General features: G+C 35.5%; 1 protein-coding gene across 1 annotated transcript in view; it reads left to right on the top strand.

Annotated features, from left to right (window-relative positions):
• SPAG16 (sperm associated antigen 16) overlaps positions 1-24633 on the top strand; it is a 660467-nt gene that overhangs the window by 166107 nt on the left and 469727 nt on the right. The window contains exon 4 of the mRNA XM_069075095.1: positions 11886-12012. Within this exon, the coding sequence (XP_068931196.1) occupies positions 11886-12012 (127 nt within the window). The remainder of the gene's footprint in view (positions 1-11885; positions 12013-24633) is intronic.

Below are 24633 nucleotides of genomic sequence, written 5' to 3'. Positions count from 1 at the left end.
ACTGCTCTTACTGAAGTTTAAAATCACAGCATCATCAATTAGTATCATCAATGAAGCAAGCATTTATTATGCACCTACCCTATGCAAGAAACTCCTTTGGTTTATATAGCAGACTATTATACATATATATATATATATTATATGACTATATAGCAGACAATTAAATACAGCAGGTGAGCTTTGAGATTTGTTGGGCTGGTGGGATACTAGGGATTGTTTTCTATGGGGGTTGGGTTTCCTCTCACAGATTATCTAGGTCATCATATGGGAGGAGGGAAGAAGGAACTTAGATGGCTCAAGAAAGCCAAAACATTCCAGCAGGATGCTTATTTCCATGCTATCCTTAAATAATAAAGTTTTGAAGGAAAGAAGAGGTTGTGGGGAGTGGAAGTAAGAAGAGAACACATATAGGCATAGGAGTGAGCCAATACAGAGGCAAAGAAATAAGATATGGACTATCATGAATGAAGAATGTCCACAAGTCATTGGGCAGAGTGTAAAACAGGGAGTAATGGATCACAAGACAGGAAAGGTTGGTTGTGTCCAGGTTGTGAAGGGCTTTAAAAGACAAACAGAGGAAATTATGTAGGATCCTATAGGCTAAAGGGAGCCACTGAAGTCACATGTTGATTCATAGTGGGTTTCTGCAGCACCAGGGTCCCAAGACTTTTTTCAGATGAATTGCTATTTAGCCATTTCAATTCAATTCAATAAACATTTGTTAATGTTTATTCTTATATGTATATAGCATTATGCTAAACACTGGGGAAACAATAAGAAAAAGAGAAACAGTACCTTCCCTCAGGGAGTTTGCAATCTATTCCATGACCCAAAGCCAAACAGAGCTAGTGATGGAAAAATGGAGCTAATAGGTTTTGTGATCCTTCAGTGAAGGAAGGCTTTGAGAGGAGTTTGATGCTCTGCCCTCCAGCTCTCCAAAAGGAAAGAAGAAGCAACTGAGGGTGATTCAATAAGGTTCTGAGTATTGAAATCTGAGTCAATCTACTTTTCCTAGAAGAGGGCATGGTTCTTGGTAGAGCTGAAGTCAAGTAGTGTTGTTGATGGAAAATGGATACCATAACAGGTAGAATATGGTTAATAGATTCATGACTCTCTCATATTTGTGAATCTAATTTTTAAACTGTGTAAAACTTCATATTTATCTCTATTAAATTACATTTTATTATTATTCTGTACTAAATTCCATCTTGTTGAGATGTTTTTGACCTCAACATGTGAGAAGCAGCTAGGTAGCACATTGGCTAGAGCTCTGGGCCTGTAGTCAGGATAACTCAAGTTCAGATTTTGCCTTAGACACTTTCTAGCTGTGACACGTAACTGAATAGCTATCTGCCTCGGTTTCCTCAAATGTCAAATTGCGATAATAATTGTACCAACCTCACAGAGTTTTTGTATTGGCATAATATTTGTAAAGCATTTAGTACAGGGCTTGGCACATAGCAGGTTCTAACTAAATGTGTATTTCTTCCCTTCCTCCTGTCCTTCCTTTTTTCTTCTCTTCTTTCTTCATTCTTTCCTCCTCTTTAGGAGTCTCATGCTGCTATGCATCTAATTAGCCATCGCTTCCAGGTTCATGCCATCTGCAAATTTGATATATAAACCCTTTAATAATATTAGATATCACAGAGTCAAAGGTAGCTGGAGCTCCAGGACACTGTGATACAGACTGCTTTCCTTCAATAACATAGGAATAATAATGATTATTCTTGGGATCACATCCTTCAAATAATTTCAAATTCAACTAACTATAGACTATCATGTAGCCCATACCTTTCCATTTTGTACACAAGGAAGGACTTAATGAGATGTTTTGCTGAAAATAACCTGAAATATCTAGATAAGCTATCTTTTCGAAAGGCTAGTAGTCTTTGATGCTCAACTTCATTTTATCCTGAAAAAAAGAACTTATTTCTCTCTGGCTTTTGGTGAACCCTCTGTAATCCAGCATTGTAATTAATACTCACTTCAAGAAGCTTGCAGTTACAATATAAGTAGGAACTCATCCAGTAAATATATACATGTTAATGTGTGTCTGTGTGTACACACACACATAAGTTCTTTCTATAGAGGCAAAGAAGTGGAAACTAAGACAGTGTCTATCAATTGAGTAATGACTGACTGAACAAATCATGTTATATAAATATAGTGGAATATTATTGTGCCAAAATGAGCACATTTTTCTTTTTTTAAATAAACACATGGGCAACCTAGGATTTATTTTTGCTTGACTCTGTATATGTTACAAGGGTTTTGTTTTTCTTTTTTAAGTGGGAGGAAGAGGTAAGAGGGAGAGAAAATGAAATTCTGTTAATAAATAATAAAACTTAATTAAAAAGTGTAGTATGCCATATTGAGACAAGGTTGTCCTGCTCCCCCCCCGTTCTCTAGGACATGCCTCCTTAACCATATTCTACTACTTGTCAGCTATAACCTTCTCTCTCTCTGTCTCTCTGTCTCTCTGTCTCTCTCTCTCTCTCTCTCTCTCTCTCACACACACACACACACACACACACACACACACATCCTACAACACTTCATAATACTGTTTGCCTTTGGAGAAAAATTTTGGGAAAAAACATTGTTCCACAAACATGCGATGGAAGATATTTCTAGTCAACCTAGCCCTAATAGTTCTTTGCACATGATAAGCATTTATTAGTGGATTCCATAACTGAATTAAATTGAAATTCATTTTTAAATGACTTTTAAAAACGAAACAAGCAAGGATTTGGTATGATAGGAACCATATTGTACATGAACCTGGGCACCCCTTCCAGTTCCTGTAATCTATGGAAGAGAAGAAAAACACATAGGAGAACAAATATTCCAATGGTCGTCTCCTCAAAGCTTTGTGATTTTCCCCATGTTTTCCTAAATTTTGAATTCTGAACAGTTGTATATGCATGATGGAAAAGAATAAGAAAGGCTTCAGGAAGAAAGGAAAATTGCATTCAAACTACAGTTTAAAAATGTGTAAGGGTTTGAGTTTCTTGTGATTTTCCTTTCATATCCAGAGGAAGCATTGTTAAAAGAACGTGCTTTGACAGAGGATTAATTTTACTTTGACAGAGCCCTTTGATTTTCTCTCCCTGTCCTCTATCTCAGGATTTTATTTTAAAGAGAGAAGAGAAGAGAAGGAGGTAGGGTTAGATGAAAATGAGTAAAATAGGAGAGAGAAGGAAAAAAAAGATAAAGATGTGAGCATGGGGCAAGAAGGTTAGGCAGCCTGAGCCTGCTTTCCATTTGCTAAAAGTTTATTCTTAAAAAAAAAAAAAGGGATGCAGGGCAGCCAGGTGGCTCAGCGAGTAAGAGCACCGGCTCCAGTGTCGGGATGACCTGGATCAAATCCGGGCTCAGATACTCAGCACCACACCCAGAAATAACTGGCCGTGTGACCTTGAGCAAGTTACTTAACCCCGATTGCTTTATAAAAAAGAGATGGAGTTGCAGAAGCATACAATGGAAAGAGATGGACAGTAGGTTGGTCACCAAAAACACACCTTACCTCCCTACTCATTTTATCAAAGTCTGCTGTGTACACATCAACAACCAAAGAAATAAGATGGAACAGAGCACAGTGACTTAGATCTGGTGTAGAAGAACTGAAAATCCCAGGTCAGGTTTGGATGTCCTCTTTTACCCACATACTCATTTTCAAATTGATGCCCATTGTATGCCATATGGCCTATTCTCATCTCAAACCAGTGAACCACTAAGTCTGGCAAAGTGCTGATCATAGCTAGAAGTTAGCAGTAGGGCATACATTGAGGGAATGAAGCAGCCCTGTTGGAGCCAACAGAGACAAGAGAACAATGTGAGATCATGAATTATTTAGCTTCAGAATTCTGTTGATGAATTTAGAGCTAACACTACACGAGAAAGAACAATTTAAAACATTTATGGATTTTGTATTTCCCTAAAGGCTTAAAGAATTAGAGGATCAGCTTGGGCCATGTGGGTCTATGGTATATTCTTCTCCTTTCTCTGTAATAATGGAGAATAGCTTTGCATAAATATTTCAAAGCCACTGATAATTCAAAGACCTAATTTTTATAGTATCAGATAGGTGCAGGGGAATAGGAAGGAGAGTAAGGTTAGAGTGATGTCTCCACACATTGCCAAATCCTTCTTGGATGGCACAGGGCAGGGATTCTTAACTTTCTTTTAATTTTGGACCCCTTTGGCAGTCTGCTGAAGACTAGAGATCTTATCTTATAATAATAATATAATAATTTCTTATAATAGTATTTAAATGCATAAAATAAAGCACATTGGATTGCACATGAAATATATTATGTTGCAGTACAGTTATAAAAATAGTTTTAAAAAGTTCAAGTACCCTAGGTTAAGAAACTTTGGCATGGATCAAGCTACCTCTTTAGACTAATTCAGTCATACATACTGAGCTGAGGGAGAACAGACAGAGAAACAACTTAAGTAAAAGTCATTTCTGCCCAGTCTGAAATCATAGCACCGATATGTGATCACACTAGTCATTTCATGGCTTTGACACTGCTCCTTCCCTCCAGCCCCCTTAGCTTACTCCTCTTGACCAGATCACTGAGTCTCCCTAGAGCACAACTTTCTTACTATAAAATGAATTGACGGTCCGTCTCTAAGGTTCTCTCTAGCTCTAAATCCTATGATCCTTCTGGACTGTTTCCCAGGATATCTGCCACACCTGCTCTGTCCTAATTAGCTGCTGTTGTGGATTATCCTCTTCTGTTCATTCTTCTCTCTCTTGTTACCTGTCTTCTGACCATTTAAATGCCCATTATCACATCCACAGGGACAGAGACTGACAGGGAAGTGAAAAGAGTTACACAGTTCCAATTTGTCAATGTTATTGCTTGTTAATTTCTAGTTAAAGATTTGGTGGTGAGCAGGTGGAAATTATTGCACAAGGCAGGTTTGAGGAAAATCCTTGGATATCAATTATCTTTGATGTCATTTTTCCTCATTATTGAAGATTTATCAAATTAACTGTATCTTATTTTAAAACCAAACTAGGATATTGTTATTATTTGACCGTACAAGTTTTAAAACATAACATCTTTTTATTTTTTTTGAGGTGTCTAACTTTTCTTTGTTTAAAAGGAGGGGAAGGGAAATGGCCTTCAGTAAAAGATAGAACATTTCAATTTATACATCAAATTACACATACAAATTATACAATTTATACATTCAATATATACATATATGCATCATGTTATATATTTATATCTATATAAAATTAATATCCTGCTTGCAAGAAACAAATTCCCCAAAGTCCAGAAACAAATAAAAACATCCAAGAAAGCTTTATTCTGTCAGCCTGTGTTTCAGTCTTCTGAAGAAATGACTTTCATGGTTCCACAACATAAGACACAGGTTCTTAAAAATAAGTAACCATTTTACTTATTGACTTTCAGAAACTCTCCAGTCCAGTACTCCAGCATTTCATTCTGTTTCTTCCCTCATGCCCCACTGCAGCAAAAGACAGGAAAAATAAATAGAACTATTCATATTTTTTGCCTGATTAAGCTATGAAGTAGATAGCAGATTACCTTGAAGGTTGATGGTAAGCAGCAGCCAACATGTGCCTTTGAAGTAAGCAGAAAGTATTTATAGACAAATGAAGATTGCCGTTTTAATCATTAAATGAGAATTATGGAGAGCAAAAGTAAACAGAAGAACTTCTGAGGATTCTCACTCTATTAGAAACCACAGTAGAAAGCAGGAATGATTGCAAATAGAAAAAGAGAGCATTAGAAACAGATGGGCTGTTATTTTAAAACTGGGTTCAATGTGTAGTATAAACAATGAAGAATAAAATATTTTTTGAAACCAGTGTTGCTCTGTGTTTTGTTCAAAATTCCCCTGTTGGTTGGTGTGTTATTTATAATATAACCCATAATGAATCAAGGAAATTTTTTTTTCACATTTTCAGTAGAACTCAATACAAATTAAATTTCTGATCTAAGTTTAAAAACTTCTCTAACATGATAACCTGATTTCTCCAGCATAGTTTGGGAATCAGTAAATTAATCAATTATCAAACATTGATTAAGCAGCTACTATGTCTTGGACTCTGTACTACTGTTGCATACACAGACAAAAATGAAACAGACTCTGCTCCAAAATAAATGCCAGGTAATGTGGGGAGGAGGAAGAGGACATGGGCTTCTAGGTGAATCAGAAAAGACCTTGCATAAAAGGTGGTACTTGAACTGAGCTCTGAAGAAAAGTTAGGATTCTTTTTTTTGTAGGGGGGAAGGCAGGGCTATTGGGGTTAAGTGACTTGCCCAAGGTCACACGGCTAATAAGTGTTAAGTGTCTCAGGTCGGATTTGAATTCAGATCCTCCTGATTCCAGGACTGATGCTGGATGCTCTATTCACTGGACCACCTAGCCACCTGGAAAGTTGAGATTCTAAGAGGCAGAGATGAGCAGTTACACCTGGGGTGGGGGTGGGGAGCACAGTAGGCATCTATGTAGTGCACTGCATAGATAATTGGATGTGGAGGCATGAAGATTTGAGTTCAAATCTTGTCAAAGACACTTACAAGTTATGTGACCCTTGACAAGTCCCTTTGTATCTCTCACACTCAAAGTCTTTTTTACAATGAAAACAATAATAGCACCTACCTCACAAGGTTGTCGTTAGGTTCAAATGAGTTAACATATATAAACCACTTTTCAAACCTGCGTGCACCATGTAAATGCTACATAATTTCACTATTATTCCGAACATGAAAGTTATCCTGTACGAAGGCATGGTGACTAAGATGGGATATTGCTCCCAACTGACAGTGAGAAAGCTAGTCTGGCCATACCTTAGAATACAGAAGAGGTTGTTGTGTATTGTAATCCTGGAGAGTTAGGTCAGAGTCGTGTTATTAGGGACTTCAAAGATAAAACAAAAGAATCGGTATTTGATTCAAGAGATAAGAAGGGACCACTGCAGGGTACTGAGTAAGAGAGGGAGCCATCAATCCCAAATTATGGGAATATCCCAGCAGCAGCTCTGTGGGGATGAATTAGAGAGAGGAAAGCCTCATTCAAGGAGAGCAGCCAGGAGGTTATTGTAATGGTCTAGTGCAGGGGTGGGGAGCCTGCAGCCTTGAGGCCCCACATGGACTTCTAGATCCTTAAGTGCAGCCTCTTGTCTGAATCCAAATTTTATAGACCAAATGTTGTGTAGTCAAATGGTGGCACTTAAGGATTTAGAAGGCTACATGTGGCCTCAAGTCTGGAAGGGCTGTCAATGCTCCCAAGTACATGGAATCTGGAAATGTATAACAAATTTTAAAAAATACAATAGAACATAGATAAGTTAATATGTGGCAGCAGGGGTCCTCATGTAGTGAATTCAGTTTCTTTCTGAAATTGAGACCGCTCATTGAGGGAATAAATGGGTGATGAGGGCCTAAACTACAGGGGTGGCCTTGAGAATGGAGATATAATGTAGAGGTAGAAGTGACAAGATTTGGTAAGTGATAGAACAAGTGAAAGGAGAATGAGCCTGTCTGGATGACTGTAACAATGCAAGCTCTTATGCCTAGAAGCATGGTCGACCTAAGGAAATCTGGAAGAAGAAGTATGTGCTTTGAGGGAAAGAGAATAAACTCCATTTTAAACCTGCTGACCTAGAAATGCCAATAGGATGTCATGCCAGACGTGGCTAATAGACAGCTGTAATTGCTGTATTAGAACTCAGAAGAATAAGGAAGGAGTTATTTGAATTATTAACACCTTAGTTTGTTTTCCAGATAACTCTTTAAGCACCGAAATCTTTAAAATATTTAATATTTTTGCATGGAAATAGTTCTGAAATATATACTTCTCTGGTTTTTTGAACAAGATTGAACATGATAAGTCTGAATATTGGTTATAGCCATACCTCAGTCATCCAGAGGAAACATTTCTGGCACCAATAAAAATAATAATAGATACCATTGACATAATACCTTAAGGCACTTAAATGCTTAAGTGTTTTATGTGTAGACTCTTATTTGATTCTCATAATAACCCTGTGAGGTAGGTGCTACTGTCTGCGTGTTTGTGATCTCAATAATATCACTAATATCTCACTAATATAAACTATTATAAAGTATAATGAATGGATTTGAAAAATTTGACTGACTCTTAAGTCTGATTTTCAGATTTAAGTTCTTAATAGAAACTTTTAGTTTAGAGTCCTAATTAAAATAATGCACAACAGTATGTCATTAGCATTTCTGGCTTACTTTGGTTACGTCCATATTACTTGCATCAAGGAATGAAGGCTTTTTAAGAAGCAATAGAATATTCTTCCCCTTCAAGTCAACATTAGTCCTCCATGATTTCTCTTGACATTCACTATCCTCCCTTGCTACTCTGCAACCTAAATGTAAAAGGTCTAAGATCATGTAAGACCCCAGTAATCTTAATTTTATTTAAGTCATCACTTTGATGCAAATGAATATTGGTACAAGCCCAGGATGCTAAAAATACAATTTGGTACCTAAACACTTGCCCTCTTATTAAAATTAAATGAAAAAACTTTTACCTCATACTCCTAGCTAATTATTCATAAAGGTAGGGCATTTAGATAAAATTCTCTCCTCCCACATCAAGCTAATGTACAAGAAATAGACTTTAAATGAAAGCGTATCTCAGCTAGGAAAGCAGACGACATTGTTTTATGGGCAGTTGGAAGTTCAAAGAAATAGCAATCACTCAGCTACCAGAGTGATAAATTAAATCTAGGGGTGGAGAAAGAGAGGGAGGAAAGAAGGTGAGATGGAGGATAATACAGGAGGAAAGTTGAGAAGGGGAAATGGCTCATGAGCCAGCTGATCGCTGCACAATAGGATGACCACAGAAAGGGAAAACAGGGAAAATTGCATCCGGCTTCAGTGTTTATGTTTTTGATAGAAATGTGCAAATCATTCCTTTCCCTTCCAGTGCTGTCATGGTCCATCACTTTAGTCCATTTTCACCTTGTGAAGGAATTCTGAATGGGCCTTCCTGCTCTGGCAGCTAATTAATCTCTCACAAGTCTGTTCTTGCAGTCTGTCTGCCTGGGATGCCCCTCATACCTTAAGCCAGTGATTCATGACAAATGTACTTTTTTTCCCTTTCTGTGGAGTGTTCTCTTCCCTTAAGCTAAATGAAGACACATCCTTTCCCTCGCCTTTTGGAAACTACATAAATTATAATTGCTCAGTAAGATATTTTTAACTTCCCACCACAAATTAACATCACTCAAAATTGCTTGAGTTTTAATGAAAACTAACGAATCCTTGATACGTTATAGATAGAAAAATATATAAAGAATATTTTTCAAATATATCAATAGTAAGAACAGTCTCTTCTTGAGACACATATTGCTTGACTATTTGTGCTGTGTATAGACATTAATTTGTTTTGCTGTTAAGTTTTTAAACCTGGATTCAAGTCCTATCTCGGTTACTAATTCCCTTTAAGAGTCTGGTCAAACCATAGATCCTCTCTGAGCCTCGGTTACTACATGTGTAACATGAACATGTTGAACTCCATGATGATTGTGGTCCTCTTCAGGTCTATATCTATGACTCTGTGAGCTGATGATTCTTCAGTAGGGTTGTTTTTGGTTTCATTTTGCCTCCCCCTGCCCCTACCCAGCATTTGTAACATAAGCAATGCCTTGAGCTTCTGTCCTCAATTCTTTTCTGCTCCTTGGATATCATGAATCTCTTCTTGCATCCTGTGGCTTCAGCTCTTAGCTCTATGCAGATCAATGCAAAATTTATGTCTCTACTCTGTCTATCTGAGGCAGTAAAATATTGGGATGAATAGAGTGCAGGCCTTGGAGTTAGGAAGCACTGAGTTCTAATTCTACCATAGATATTTATTACATATGTGATCCTTACAAGTCAACCTTTCACAGCCTTAGTTTTCTCATCTGGAAAATGGGGATAATAATCGTACCTTGAGGGTTGTTAAGAGAAACAAATGAGATAATCTAGGTAAAACATTTTGCAAACTAGCTATTATTATAGCCCCAGCTCCTGTTTCTCTTGATCTCGACATCAATATTTTCGACTGTTGACTTAATGTCTCTGCTTTTTTTCTTTAATGGCTCTTCAAGTTCAGTGTCTAAAATAGAGCTTATTATCTTCCCCACAAAATCTACTTCGCTCTGACTTTTTATATAAGAACAAGTATCTGTTGATGAGAAGAAGGATTTGATGAAATAGTTCAATGGTTAAAACCTTGCTATGAAGGATAATTATTTGTTAGCTGAATTAAGAACCTTTGCCTTTATTGAAAGTAAAGAAATTATTGGCTACAAAATTTCAGAACTAAAATCTCTACAGAGTTGTAGAAATTCAAATCCATGAACACATATTGACATTAACAAAAGTTATTAGTGTTGAAAATGTAAGACTAAACAGAAAATGTCATTTTAAAATTTTGTAATTGTCCTTCATCTTCAGTGATTTCTTTTAGATAGTAGTGTTCCAGTATGAGCATTAGCCCAATAAAATAGATAAGATGGAACATGACTCAAACTCTCCACTCCCTAACCCAGTGCTTTTGCCTAAAGTAGGTACTCAACATGTAATATAAAAATATAGTCCTTGACACATCCTAACTTCCTAGAAGTGCTAAAAGACTAATGTTTAGATAGGAAGGTGTTGACCTTTGCCTTCCCTTCCATACTGCCCCTCCCTTATTTTTCATTTTTTTTTAAAGCAGCCGGGGCTAAGTAACTTGCTCAAGGTTACACGGCCAGTTATTTCTGGGTATGGTGCTAAGTATCTGAGCCCGGATTCGATCCCCAGATCATCCTGACACTGGAGCCAGTACTCTTACTTGCTGAGCCACCTGGCCGCCCCTAAGCAATTGGGGTTAAGTAACTTGCTCAAGGTTACACCGCCAGGTGTTTCTGGGTGGATGCTAAGTGTCGAGCCCGGGATTCTATCCCCAGTTCATCCTGACACTGGAGCCGGTGCTCTTACTCGCTGTGCTACCTGGCTGCCCCAAAGCTTACTTATATTTCAAGGACAAGCCGCAATACTACCTCTTCCACAAATTTTAGTTAGTGTCCCCAGCAATCATTTCTCCGTCATTTATGCATCTTTCTTAGGGAATTTTCCAGAGTCCCCATGAAGTCATTTACCATGTGACTGTCCAATTAGTGCACCTCCTCACCAACACCTTGCCGTTAGTTCTTTATTTAAGACTCCTGGGCATCCTGCGTAGAAGAAGATGAAAAGAGAATCCTCACATCTGGCATTAGAAGAAAGGTGTGAAAGAGAGAAGCAGTGACCCTTGGGTTCTTTGTCTTCCTTCTAACCACCTTTTCTTCTAAAGCATGCCTTGAAAATAAAAATGCATAAAGAAGTAACAGCTGTTGCTATTGAATCGATCAGACTGCATTAAGCTAAAAATATCCCTTTAATAAAATTCCAAAAGGCACAAAGTGACTACAGACCTTCATGTTCAGTGATTTCCTAGGCAAGATATTAGGATGGTTTAGGGGAAGTGACCTGGAATAGTCATTGAAAAATATAATTTCCCCTCCCTCACCTTCTGACTGACTGAGGTAATGACCATGGGCCACTTGCTGAAATTCTTCAATGTCTCCCCCCAACATTTATTATAAAATGAAAAAAGAGCAAAAAAAAAACCCCAACAAACAGTAGTGATTTGGGAGCAAAAAGCTATTTTTAAGGTAATGCTATTAATTAGTCATTTTTTAAAGATTTAATTTTGATTATTTTGGGGGAGTATTTTTAGTTCTTTTTCACTTTTTGGGGAAAAAATCCTTTCAACATCATAAAGTTAACTATTTCAATTGTCATTTCAGTTTTGCTCTTACCTTTCCCACTATCTTTTTTTTTTCTCCATTGCAGTGAAAGATGCAGATATACCTTACGTGGTCACACAGACTCAGTCAACAGCATTGAATTTTTTCCTTTCTCCAATACCCTTCTCACCAGCTCTGCAGACAAATCCTTGTCTATTTGGGATGCTAGAATGGTAAGTTAATTATTGACCTCTTTGAAGATGTCTAAGGATTACAGTTAGCCAAAAAATGGTATACGTAATTTATGGACAACCAAGTAAGAGAATTGGGGGTGAGTGCTAGCTGAATCCCTGGACTTGTTTCTTAGATTATAGAAAACCTCATTTCTGTATATCTTTATCAGACAAATGAGAAGATTTCATATATAAGCATAACTGCTTCTTCATTTATTTATTGATTCATTTACTAAGAAATGTTTATTGAGCATTTGTTGCATGAAAAGTATTGTGTTAGGTGCTATATCTATATATCCAATGGTGTTAAAATTAGAATTCAACACAAGGGACTCTGGGAGAGCCCACATTAAAATGTGTTCCTGAAATTAGAAAGGTGTCAATTTGTAATACATTGTTATTTTAAAAATTCGGTATATCAACTGTTTAACTGATGTGAGTTTTCCTGCTCTCTATACAAACCATAAGCTCTGCATGTCCTCATTCTTTTCAGTTCTTGTCCATATTCTCTAGTCTTCCATATGTGATTTACCCAACATCTCATTCTCTTCTCTATTTTTTTTTTAACATTTTGTGATCTGATAATGTTGATGATGTTGATGATCTGATGATGCATGTTGAGGGCCACCCTCAGGCTGCCTACCCCTTTGTCTGTCTCCACTATCATTACTTATTCTACTCACCTTTCCCAATTATATATTTCCTAAATATACAATACAATTTTCTTTATGCCATGTGTCATCATAGAATAATGGGGTGATTCACAGAACCTGTGTTCTGCTGGTGATATGGTGATATGTCATAGGTCATCATAGAATAATAGGGTGATTCACAGAACCTGTGTTCTGCTGGAATGGGCCACTTCCCATGAAGTCTAGGTGACCAGACTATGGAACTGGGCTTACACATTTGAAGGAAGAGGCCCAAACCAGTTAATCAGGGCTTTCCTGGTCACCCATATACAATATTAAATATGCAACAACCTGCTGGCTAACATCTTGTGTTTCCTCATGTAATGTGACAGATTAGGACCGGCATATAAATTACTTATAACTATTGATCTCTAATCATTTAAGAGGGTGCATTCCATAACTAATGCTTAGGGCTCTCCTAATAAAGGCATGTATTGCTATGTCTCAGGATTCAGTCTGAACCCTGGGGATGAGCATGTGCAATATAAGGAATGACGCTATATCTGCTGGTGTAGGTCAACACAGTCATATATGCTTTTTGGCCCATATAGAAACCTCCAGAGTAGATGATCTCACCATGCTTCTTGATGCCTTAAACTCCAGTGGATACTTTTTGCCCCAAAGATCAAATAGAAATTCTTCTATTTAACTTTTTTTTTTCAATTTAAAAAAATTTTTATTTTAAGTTTTGAGTTCTAAACTCTGTCCCTCCTTCCTTTCTTCCTTCCCATTTGCCCTTGCTGAGGTGGTAAGCAATCAGATATAGGTTATATGTGTGCAATTATGTAAAATATTTCCATTATTAGTCATTTTATATAAGAAGAATTGAATAAAAGAAAAATGAAATAAAATGAAAAACAGCATGCTTCAGTCTGTATTCAAACAGTAAAAGTTCTTTCTCTGGAGGCAAATAATATGCTTCATCATAAGTCGTTTGGAATTGTCTTAGATAATTATATTGCTAGGAATAACCAAGTCATCACAGTTCTTCATCAAACAATATTGCTGTTATTGTATACGATGTTTTCCTCGTTCTGTTCACTTCACTTTGTATCAGATCATGTAAGACTTTCACGTTCTTCTGAGATCATTCTGCACATCATTTTGTATAGCACAAAATATTCCAATAAAATCGTATACCACAGTTTATTTAGCCATTCCCCAACTGATGGATATCCCTTTGATTTCCAATTCTTAGCCACCACAAAAAGAGCTGCTATAAATATTTTTTTGTACAGGTAAGCCCTTTCTCCCCTTTTTTGGATTCCTTTTGGATCTAGACCTACTAGTGGTATTTCTGGATCAAAGGGTATGGATAGTTATAGCCCATTGAGTATAGTTCCAAATTGCTCTGCAGAATGATTAGATGAGTTCACAAATCCACCACTAGTGCATTAGTGTACCAGTTTTCAAATGTCCCCTCCAACATCCAACATTTTCCTGTTTTGTCATATTAGCCAATCTGAGAGGTGTGAGGTGGTATCTAAGAGTTATTTTAATCTACATTTCTCTAATGAATAGTGATTTAGACTGTTTTTTTTTCATATGCCTATAGATAGTTTTCATTTCTTTGTCTGAAAACTGCCTGTTCATATCCTTTGCCTATTTATCAGTTGGGAAATAACTTGTGTTTTTATAAATTTGACTCAGTTCTCTATATATTTGAGAAATGAAGGCCTTCACAAGAGATATTTGATGCAAAATTTCCCCCCAGTTTTCTTCTTTCCTTATAATTTTGGTTGCATTGTTTTTTCTATGAAAAAAATTTTAAATTTTACATAATCAAAATTATTTATTTAACATTTTGTAATGTTCTCTGTTTCTTCTTTGGTCCTAAAGTCTTCCGTTATCCATAAATCTGACAGATAAACTATTCCATGTTCTTTTAATTTGTTTAGGCATCAACCTTTATGTATAAATCATGTACCCATTTTGACTTTGACCTATTTTCTACCATATTGTTTCCCAGTTTTCCATGCAGTTTTCATCAAATAATGAGGTTTTGTTCCAAAAGCTTGGGTCTTTGGACTTGCCATATACTAGATTACTATGGTTATTTATTTTAATGTAATTTATACCTAATCTATTCCACTGATCCACCATTCTCTTTCTAGAGGTGGGGAACTTGCTGCCTTCAGGCTACATGTAGCCTTCTAGGTCCTTGGGTGCAGTCTTTTGACTGAACCCAAGTTTTACAGAACAAATCCTTTTATTAAGGGAATTTGTTCTGTGAAGTTTGGATTCAGTCAAAGGGCCTTGAAGTTACAGGTTTCTCATGCCAATAGCCAATACCAGACTGTTTTGGTAATTACCACTTTATAATACAGTTTGAGATCTGGTATGCCTAGGCCACCTTGTTCTGTATTTTTTTTTTTGTAATTGATTACCTTGATTTCCTTAAGCTCTTGTTCTTCCGGATAAATTTTGTTTTTATTTTTTTAGTTCTAAAAAATAATGTTTGATAGTTTGATTGATATAACACTGAATAAATGGATTAATTTAGGTAGAATTGTCATTTATTATATTGGCTCAGTCTATCCATGAGCAATTAATATTATTCCATTTGTTTATATCTTACTTTATTTGTATAAAATATTTTATAATTATGCTTATATAGTTCCTGGGTTTATCTATTTGATTTTTAAAGCCATTTATACACTGGCCCCAGGTTCCAGCCTTGTTATATATTACTCCCCTTCCTATACTCACCCTCTAGACAAACTGGCCTTTTCCCTTTTTCTTATATGTAGCATTCTGTCTCCTGTCTCAATACCTATGTATGGATGACCTCTCTGTCCAGAATGTGTTCCCTCCTGCTTCTAGTTGAAAGAATCCCTTACTTCCTTAGAAACTGAATTGAAACACAGTTCCTTCTATTCAAAGCCTTTCTTGCTCTAAACTGCTGATACCCACCCCTCCCAACTACTCTGTGTTTATGTTGTCTAAACAGAATGAAATTATATTTATACATACCTATATATGTATATCTGCTATATATAATGCATGTTTTTCCCTAGACATAATAATATGAGTTCCTCAAAAAGAGGCATTTTTTTTTGTTTGTGATCTCCAATATTTGACAGAGTACTTGATATTTGCAAGGTACTTAATAAATGTTTTTGATCATTTAATTGTTTCCCAGGGACTACCCAAGTACCTTCCTGAAAGAGTCTCCAGCACCCTGAATCTATCAGTCAACAATCAAATAATAATTATTTTTTAATCAACTGCTATATACCAAGCACTAGACTAGAAAATGGGGCAAAAGTACAATGAATGAAAGTCTCCACTCTCAGTGTCCTTATATTCTAATGAGTGAGATAAGAGGCACATGTAAGATACATAAAGCACAAATATCAAGTTAATAAACACAATATGTACAAAGTAGTTAAATACTAGGTAGTTTGAGAATGAAGGCCCTGTCAGAAGAGATCAGAAAAGGTTTTGTGCAGATGTTGGAGCTATAATTTAGAGCAGAGCAGACCTGTACAACTTGGCAGTAGGTAGAGGCCAAAATTAAAATAATCTAAACTTCTTCAGACTGCAGATAGATTTTCAGCAGCTCACTTTCCAAGTAAAGGCATAATTAATGATTAAACTATTTTGCAAATAAAAACATACTTTAATTAATATCCATTAATTACACTTATTACTTAAGATTTTTATTTATCATAAAATCACCTTAATGTTAAAAAAAATTACTTTGCTAAGTGGTACAAGTTTTAATACATTTTTCAGGTTTTCTTACTGTTTACATTTAATTAATGGGACATATTACACTTCTTGTCAGCAATTAATTTATTCTACTCCAGAATCATGTTTGAAATTGATTTCTTTAGAAATTTGAAAACTCACCTTAGTAGCTGCCATGTTTTCTGATTTTACTTCCTTGAAAAACCATTGTTCCCCACTGAGATTTTTCAATAATTTGGATGCTTTATTTTGTTTTTCATTGGTGTCCAAATTGCTTAAGTTGCGATGTTTTGATTAGAAATGGTGACAAAGATTGCATTCCTTCAGAATGTCTATTACTTCTCGGCAAACATATTTTGTCTCTCGTGTAAGTAAAGAAGTATCTATTTGTCACCTCCAGATTAAACACTGTATGTTCTGATTCAATCTTCTTTTCCTTTTTATCACCCATTTTACAAAATCACTCCCAAAACATTAATGTTAGAACCAAAAAATCTCCACAGCACCTGCTTACATGCAAAGAAATACTGAACTGAGTGGGAGAGAGCCCCAGACACTCATGTAACTTGGAGGGTGGCCTCTCAGCACAAGAGGGGAAAGAAGCCCTCATGTCATTGCAGCTCATCACATAGTGGGTCTAATCTGCATTGGCGCATGACTGCACTCACTTTGTCCCTATTCAATGGCAGCAATGACCTAAAACTCTACATTTTTTGTGAGTTGCCCCAAATCTAAGTGACTCATGGGTCCTATGTTGTGTGCAGACCTATTTTAGAGGAAGAGACAGATTATCTAAGGTCGAGATAAGGAGCAGCTGCGTTCTAGGAATGGGGGTGGTGATGGCCAGTGCCAAAAGCATGGAGAGAAGAGATGAAATGTTATATGTAAGGAACAGAGGAAGCCAGTTTGGCCAGATTGCTGGATATGGGAGAAAGAGTAATTTGAAGAAAACTAATTAGAGAGTGGTTTGTAGGATGGGAGTGGTGAGAGATTTGAGGCACAGAGACCAATTAGGAAGCTATTGAAATAATCAAGGCAAGAAGAAATGGGGCCTTGAACAAAGGTGTCTATGTGAGTGCAGAGAAAATTTTGGATTTTGAAGATATGGAGAGGTAGATGAGAACCCTCTACGTAGAATCCCCGCCCTTTCCAATTCCACAGACTATAGGCTGAGGAAAAAATATAGGGTTTTGAGTCATGCTACTTGTATTTGAATCTTTGCTTTGCCTTAATGTGTATGTGACCTTGGACAAATCATATAACCTCTCTGTGCATCCGTTTTCTCATTTGTGAAATTAAAATATTGGGCTGCATAACCTTTATGGTCACTTCCAGCTACTTTTCTGTGATGCTATATTAGTTTGATCTATGACCGACACTTGAATTGTCCAATAGGGACCTCCAAGGAAGTAAAATAGTGAATCAGTAGAGATTAAATTAGCTTCTGATGGTGGGAGCTCTCCTGTACAGAACAGGTTTCAAAAATTGTTTCTATGCTAAAAGATGTTTTCTTATGTTCCTTTGCATATTGTCATACCATTCATATAGCTCTTGCTGCCTGTCCCATATTTCTATTTAGGCTTTAATGTAACTAAGTTTCATACTTAGTAATTTTGAAAATTACTATACATAAAGACCTTCATACCTATAGTCTATATGGTATCAAAGAAAGTGTCAGCAATCCAGATGTAAAGGAAATGTTAGTAGCATTTAGAACGTTTCTTTGTATTTGATATTTGCATAAAAATATAAACAGGAATATTACTGTAACTAATTTTAATTTTGCTTAATTTTGTGTGCAGTAAATGTTTTTGGTGACAAATAAATTGGGTGAGGAATTTTGTGTACCAAAACTATTATAGCCCAACTAAGCAGTAATGTTGTATACTGTATTTTCTTTTCTTTCATTTTCTCTTTGCTTCTCTTTCTCTCCTTTTAATTTATTTTTATAGTAAATTTATGAGGCTATCATTCTAATGTTACTCAATTTAGTGATTGCCAGCTTTTCTTTCATTGTCTTTTAAAATTGTGTATTCGTTATATTGTTGTATTTAATTTACAATGAAGTTGTATGCAATTTACAATGAATATGCTTTTTGTAATCCAGGTTTTGTTCTATGACTTTATAATTGTTTTTTTAATTATGGGAGGCAGTATGGTTCAGTAGATGAAAACTGGAATTGGAATAAGAAAAGAGGCATACATGTCTTAGTTCTGCTATTAACCATTGATTTTAAGGGATCAAGTAACTTACCTGCCTGCAGCCCAAGTTTCTTCATTTATAAAATAAGGAATTTAACTTGATGTTACCTAGAATTTTAGGTTCAAAAATAGGCTTATTTGTGGATTTTGGTCTTAAAGCATATATTAAAATTAAAATACCTTAAGCAAAAATGATTTTAAACATATCATTCTACCTATAAAAAACACAACTTTTTGAGGATGATACTATTAATTTTTGTTTATTTACAAAAGATAGGCTAAGATCTAAAGGTCCTAGAACCTAGCAACTGCAAAGGATTTTGATACACCTTGCCTTTAAGCATTTTTTTGTGTTCATCTTTTGCTGACTGTGGATTTATTGTTACAAGTGTTTTTTCCCCTCACAAAGTAGCTATTGTAAAATAATGTATGCCACTTATTTGCATCCATTCTCTTATATAAAAAAGCTAATGGATTAATTCTTGACAGGAAGATTTTTTTTAAATGAGGTTGAAGAGCTGCTAGGTGGCACAGTAAGTAGAGCACTGGTCCTGGAGTCATGAGGACCTGAGTTCAAATATGACCTCAGACACTTGACATGCTTACCAGCTGTATGATCTTGGGCAAGTAACTTGACACCAATTGCCCTGCCTTTGCCCCTCCAAAAAAATGAGGTTGACTTTTCATGTATTTAAATACCTAGAGTATTTTTAATATTATGCCAATTCTTTTAAATAAAAATTTACACAAATAAATAAGAAAACCCATATTTCATGACAAAAAGGTTAGAGATTTGGGTCGAGATTTTTAGTTAAAGGTCAAATCAGCTTCATTTCTTTTATGAAAAAAATGTTTAAGATATTTCAGAGTAAAATCAAATTTTGTCTGCATATGAGGTAAATAAGCATGCTAAAATTGTTTAATTTTATTTTCTGGACAATTGTATTGTTTATTCTTTTCATATTGTTTTTGCACTTAATAGTATTTTATTTTTTTCCCAATTACATGTAAAGATAATTTTCAACCTTCATTTTTATAAGATTCTGAGTTTCAAATTTCCTTCCCTCTGCCCCCAAGACAGCATGCCATCTGATACAAGTTATACATGTGCAATCATGTTAAATAGTTCAATTTTGAGAGTCAGTGTTAGTATGTCAAGAATTATGGGTGAGTAACAAAAAAATAAAAGTTTATGGACTTAGCTTAGACCAATAAGATCTATTTGTAAAATGAGTCTTTAAAAATCAGTAGTATTTAAAACAACAGGAAATTAATTTAACTTTGGGTAATTATACTTGTGCAGTGAAAGAACTTTATTTTTTTTTAATTGACATGAACATTTTTCCAATTAAACAAAAAACTATTACTTTTCAACTGGGCAAAAAACTTTCTTTGGGATAATAAATCATCAAATGTATTTGTTTTGTACTTGAACCTGTTAATTACAAAAGGTGAGTGCCTAATTTGCTTTATCTAGTTACAAATATAACACACAGACACTAATGAATCTCTGTTATCTCAAAGGAGGAATGGTTTAATTTTTCTGGAGTAGTTGAAAGGTTTGGTTTAGAATTACTATCTATGACATCAACTAGTTTACAGTTTTAAATATGTAAGCAAACAAAAGTACATATGTAGGATAATGAGAGAGAAAGATAGACAGAGACAGAGAGACAGAGACAGAAATAGAGAAATAGAGACAGAAAGAGGCAGAGAAAGAAAGGAGATTGAAGATAACATGTGAGCTGAGCTTTGAAGGAAGCTAAAGTTTCTAAGAAATGGTGGGGAGGAGGAGGAAGATCATTCCAAATATGGGGATAATCTGTGCAAAGGAATGCTGATGAACAATTGAATTCTGAGTTTAGGAAATAGAGAGAATGCCAGTTTGGTCGAAAGATATAGTGCATTAAAGAGAGTAAAGCACAATAATCCTGGAAAGACAGGCTGGAGTCAAACTGGGTAGGATTTTAAGGGCTGTCTGGAATAATCTATATTTTAGCCTAAAGGTAGTAGTCAGCTATTATAGGTTCCTGAACAGAAAACTGGCATGTTAAACATGTGATTTAGAGAATTATTCTGACAGTTATGAATGCAATTTATTGGAGAGGGGAGAACCTGGAATCTAGGATTTCATTTAGAAGGTTGTTACAATGGCTCAGTCAAGAGAGAAGGGGAAGGAAATAAACATTAAGTGCCTACTATGTGCCAAGCATTGTTCTGTTTTACAAGTATTATCTCATTTGATTCTCACAACCCTGTAATATAGATTATTAGGATCTCCATTTTACAGTTGAGGAAACTGAGACAAACAGGTTAAGTGACTTGCCCAGGGTCACACAGCTAATAAGTGTCTGAGACTGGAATTGAATTTAGGTCTTCCTGACTCCAGGCCCAGCTCTATCAAGGTGATGGAGATCTGAAGTAGTATGAGTAGAAGGGAGAGAGCAGATGTGAGAGATGTTGTGGAGGTAGGATTGAAAAGACTTGGCAGCTGACATTTCCTGGATCTGTGGGGTGAGGGAGAGGGAAGGGTCAAAGATAATTCTGAGGTTGCAAACCTGGCTGATTGGAATGATTGATGTATCCTCAACAGAAATTGAGAAAGTTGAAAAAGTTTTGTTTGTTGGAGGATGGTGGTGGAGATGATGAGGTTTTTTTTTTTTGGACATCATTGATTTGAGACTTCTACAGGACATCTAGTTAGATGTCTAGCAGGCAATGATACAACCAGAGCTCAGGACAGAGACTAGAACTGGATATAGAACTCTGAAAATCATCTGCATAGACATGGTGATTGAACCTTAGTGATGTGGTGAAATCAAGTGAGCTGATAAAGTAAGTCAGTGCTGGAGAGCATGGGAAGAGGGGGGGAAAACAGGCCCATTTTTCAAGAGTCTCATTATAATGGTGCTATCAGAAAACAAGAATGCTACACTCTAAATACACTCTAAATATTTTATGACAAACTTAGTATTTATAAGAAACCACCACAGAATCTAAATGATCGTATACAGCCATTATTAAGCACTTACTATGTGCCAGGCACGACCAAGCAGCCAGGTCATAAACACAAGAAAACAAGACAATCTCTGCTCTCACAGGGCAGTGGGGAAAGAGGAACATAAAAGGGGAGATGAAAAGGGAGGGAGGGATAAGGGCAGCCACAAGGCTTGGAAATGGTGGCTAAGAAGCCAAAGGGAGTCCTGATTCTGAGAAAGGTGGGGCAAAAGCTCACTCATCACAACCCAGGGTGGTTCAGAATTGGAAAGAGTCTTAGCCCTCATCTAGTCCAACTCATACCCAAAAGGAGTCCCCGGTATAATATACTTGACAAGTAGTCATACAGCCTCTGTGCCTGAAGAGCTCAGTGAAGGTTGGATACAAATAATTCTGCATTTAAACATGTTCTCTTGTGGCAGACAATTCTACTTCTGGATAGCTCTAATTACTCCGAAGATTTTTTTTCTCCTGACAACAGATCTAAAATTGACTGTTAATTCACAATAAAAAGAAAAGAGGGTAAAGCTCTAATCAAAAGTGCCAAATTATCATCTATGTTTTAATCAGAGAGGAATTTAAAAAAACAACTCATGGACTATAGATTCTGGTAGCAATGGGGGACATGTTTTGGCAAAAAATAGAAGTGAAACAGTAGTTGACTGAAATGTTTAATAACAATGTTTTCTAATTTTATTTCCTTTGCAAATAATGGGTTTATAAAATTATGCTAAAAGCTGATCTAAAAAAGAAAGTGAATGACTTAGCCTATAAGTAATATATAGGACAATCCATTTTTGCACATCTCTGGGATCAGTTAGTTTTCAGAGAAATCCTAAATTTTTAAAGGGAAATGTGAAAATTATACAGTGGATTGTTTTCCTATAAATTGGTTTTAAGTCCTCCTTTCACATTGTTAATCACATCCTACTCTTACATCATTAACCTATTCCAATAGTTTATTATCAAAGATAATGAATATGGAGAAACATAAGTCAGATCTCATAAGTCAGCTGGTCAGATCAGCTCTGAATTTTGTAGAGGATAAGGAAAAAAATATAAATCTTTGTAATTACAGTAGGGGCTGTAAAACAGCTTGCAGAATTTAGAAACATACAAAATTGCCGTGTTTTATGGAGTTACATGTAGGGTTTCCTCTTTGAGGTTACGAAACAGCAATAATTCTTTCATTAAAATTAAAAGGAAAGGAGGGTGGTTTCTTTTTTTCAATCAAATAAAAAGCAGTAAATGTAATGTGGGCTCTCTTAGTTTGCCCTTCCAAAACCAATACAGAAAAACTCACCAATAGATATCAGTGATTCTAAAGACCATTAGAGCTATATAGAGTGAGATAATTGGCTATTTAAACAGGAACAGTGAAAATTGCGAGGTACTTGTGTTAAATTGTTCATTATATAGTGAAAACAGAATTGAATGAGGAACGTCCCTGTAACCACAGTGTTTCAAGGGTAGCCTGGCACATTCCCCAGTTACCTGACTTTTGTCTTTTGTTCTGAAGCAGGAATAAAGCAATTCATACCTTGTTCCTATGCTCTGCTTTCTGGACCAGTTCTAGAAATGTTTTTCTATCATGCAGTGACTTTCCTGGTTTGTATTATTTTTCCTCTGAAAATGAAATCTTAGAATAACCCATTGTGAGATAGAACAAGACTTGTAGAAGCCAGTAAGCTTAACCTGTTTAGTCCTCATTGTTCTGGTCCTCTTCTACTTGATTATTCCTTCTGATGAATTCTGTTGATCCCTGGAATTGACCTCAGATACCAAATGCTGAGTAAGAAGGAGATCTTGTGAATCTCTAAGAGATTTTGATGGCATGAGAGATAGGACTGTGAGATAACAGTGTAGGATAAATACATGTATTATATCTCCATATTATTCATGGCTAATTTTGGATAGATAGATAAATAGATAGACAGACAGACAGGTAGATAGATAGATAGACAGACAGAAAGATAGAAAGATAGGTAGAGATGTAGATTATGTATTTATGTATATATAGATAGATGTATATGTGTATATGGATGTTTATGTATATATGAATGTTTATGTATATATATATTCTCACACATATGTACATGTAAATATATCTTTAACTACATTTTGTATATAGTAATTCAATTTAATTCAGTGAATATATATTCATTGCCAGTTAACTACACACAAGTACTAGGTGCAAGAGATAAAGGATGGATTACAAAGACCCTTCTCTGAAGGAATTTATAATCTAATAGATGAAATAACACAGACATCAGTAATATTGTTATTTACAATAACAAATAACAATACATAGTACATTTCCCTCTGATAACTAGAATATCCCCTTTAACCCTCTGAAATTTCCAATAATTTTACTACTTCTTTTGAGAGAAAGTTTCACTTTAGCGTTTCTATTAGTTCACTAACTTATCAATTATATTTAAGAGACAAAATATAAATCATCTTTTGCTCCTTTTCTTCCCTTCCCATTTTCAAACTGTTGCTTTATCTATTTTTTTCACCATATTAGCAAGACCTGGCTATCATATTCTTTATATTTCTCTCCAGGACACTAACATAAACCATGAGTAAAGATAGTAATATCTGCAGTACTGTAAACTCAGCCTCATTAAACCAATGATCTTTAGACTGTTGTCATGGTAAATGCCTGTCAGTAAAACATTTTAAGCATGCAACTTTGATATATTTATATTTCATCTATAAATTATATATATATGCTCTACTGTACCAATACAAGATTTACATTATAAAACATGTACATATTTATGTGACATTAATATTAAAATATAAATATTAAGAGGATGGAATAAATAATATTTAAATGTTTGATTAGTAATATAAAAACCTTTTTGCTCTAACTGAAATATTACTACTTATAATATTCAGTACAATTGAGTGTAGTTCATTATTTTGAGAAAAAATAACTTGAATATGCCCTTAGGGACAAGGTGGACTTCTTGGTTCTTTTAGCAATTAATTATTCATTTAATTTTATCAATGTAGCTAAGCAAGTTAATTT

The sequence above is a fragment of the Petaurus breviceps genome, unplaced genomic scaffold (genome assembly GCF_028583685.1).
Source record: "Petaurus breviceps papuanus isolate PSGF00001 unplaced genomic scaffold, PetGlider_PUasm1.0 90903, whole genome shotgun sequence".
Classification (NCBI taxonomy): Eukaryota; Metazoa; Chordata; class Mammalia; order Diprotodontia; family Petauridae; genus Petaurus; species Petaurus breviceps.
The sequence above is the reverse complement of the archived record's forward strand: the minus strand, read 5'-3'. Positions and strand labels throughout refer to the sequence as shown.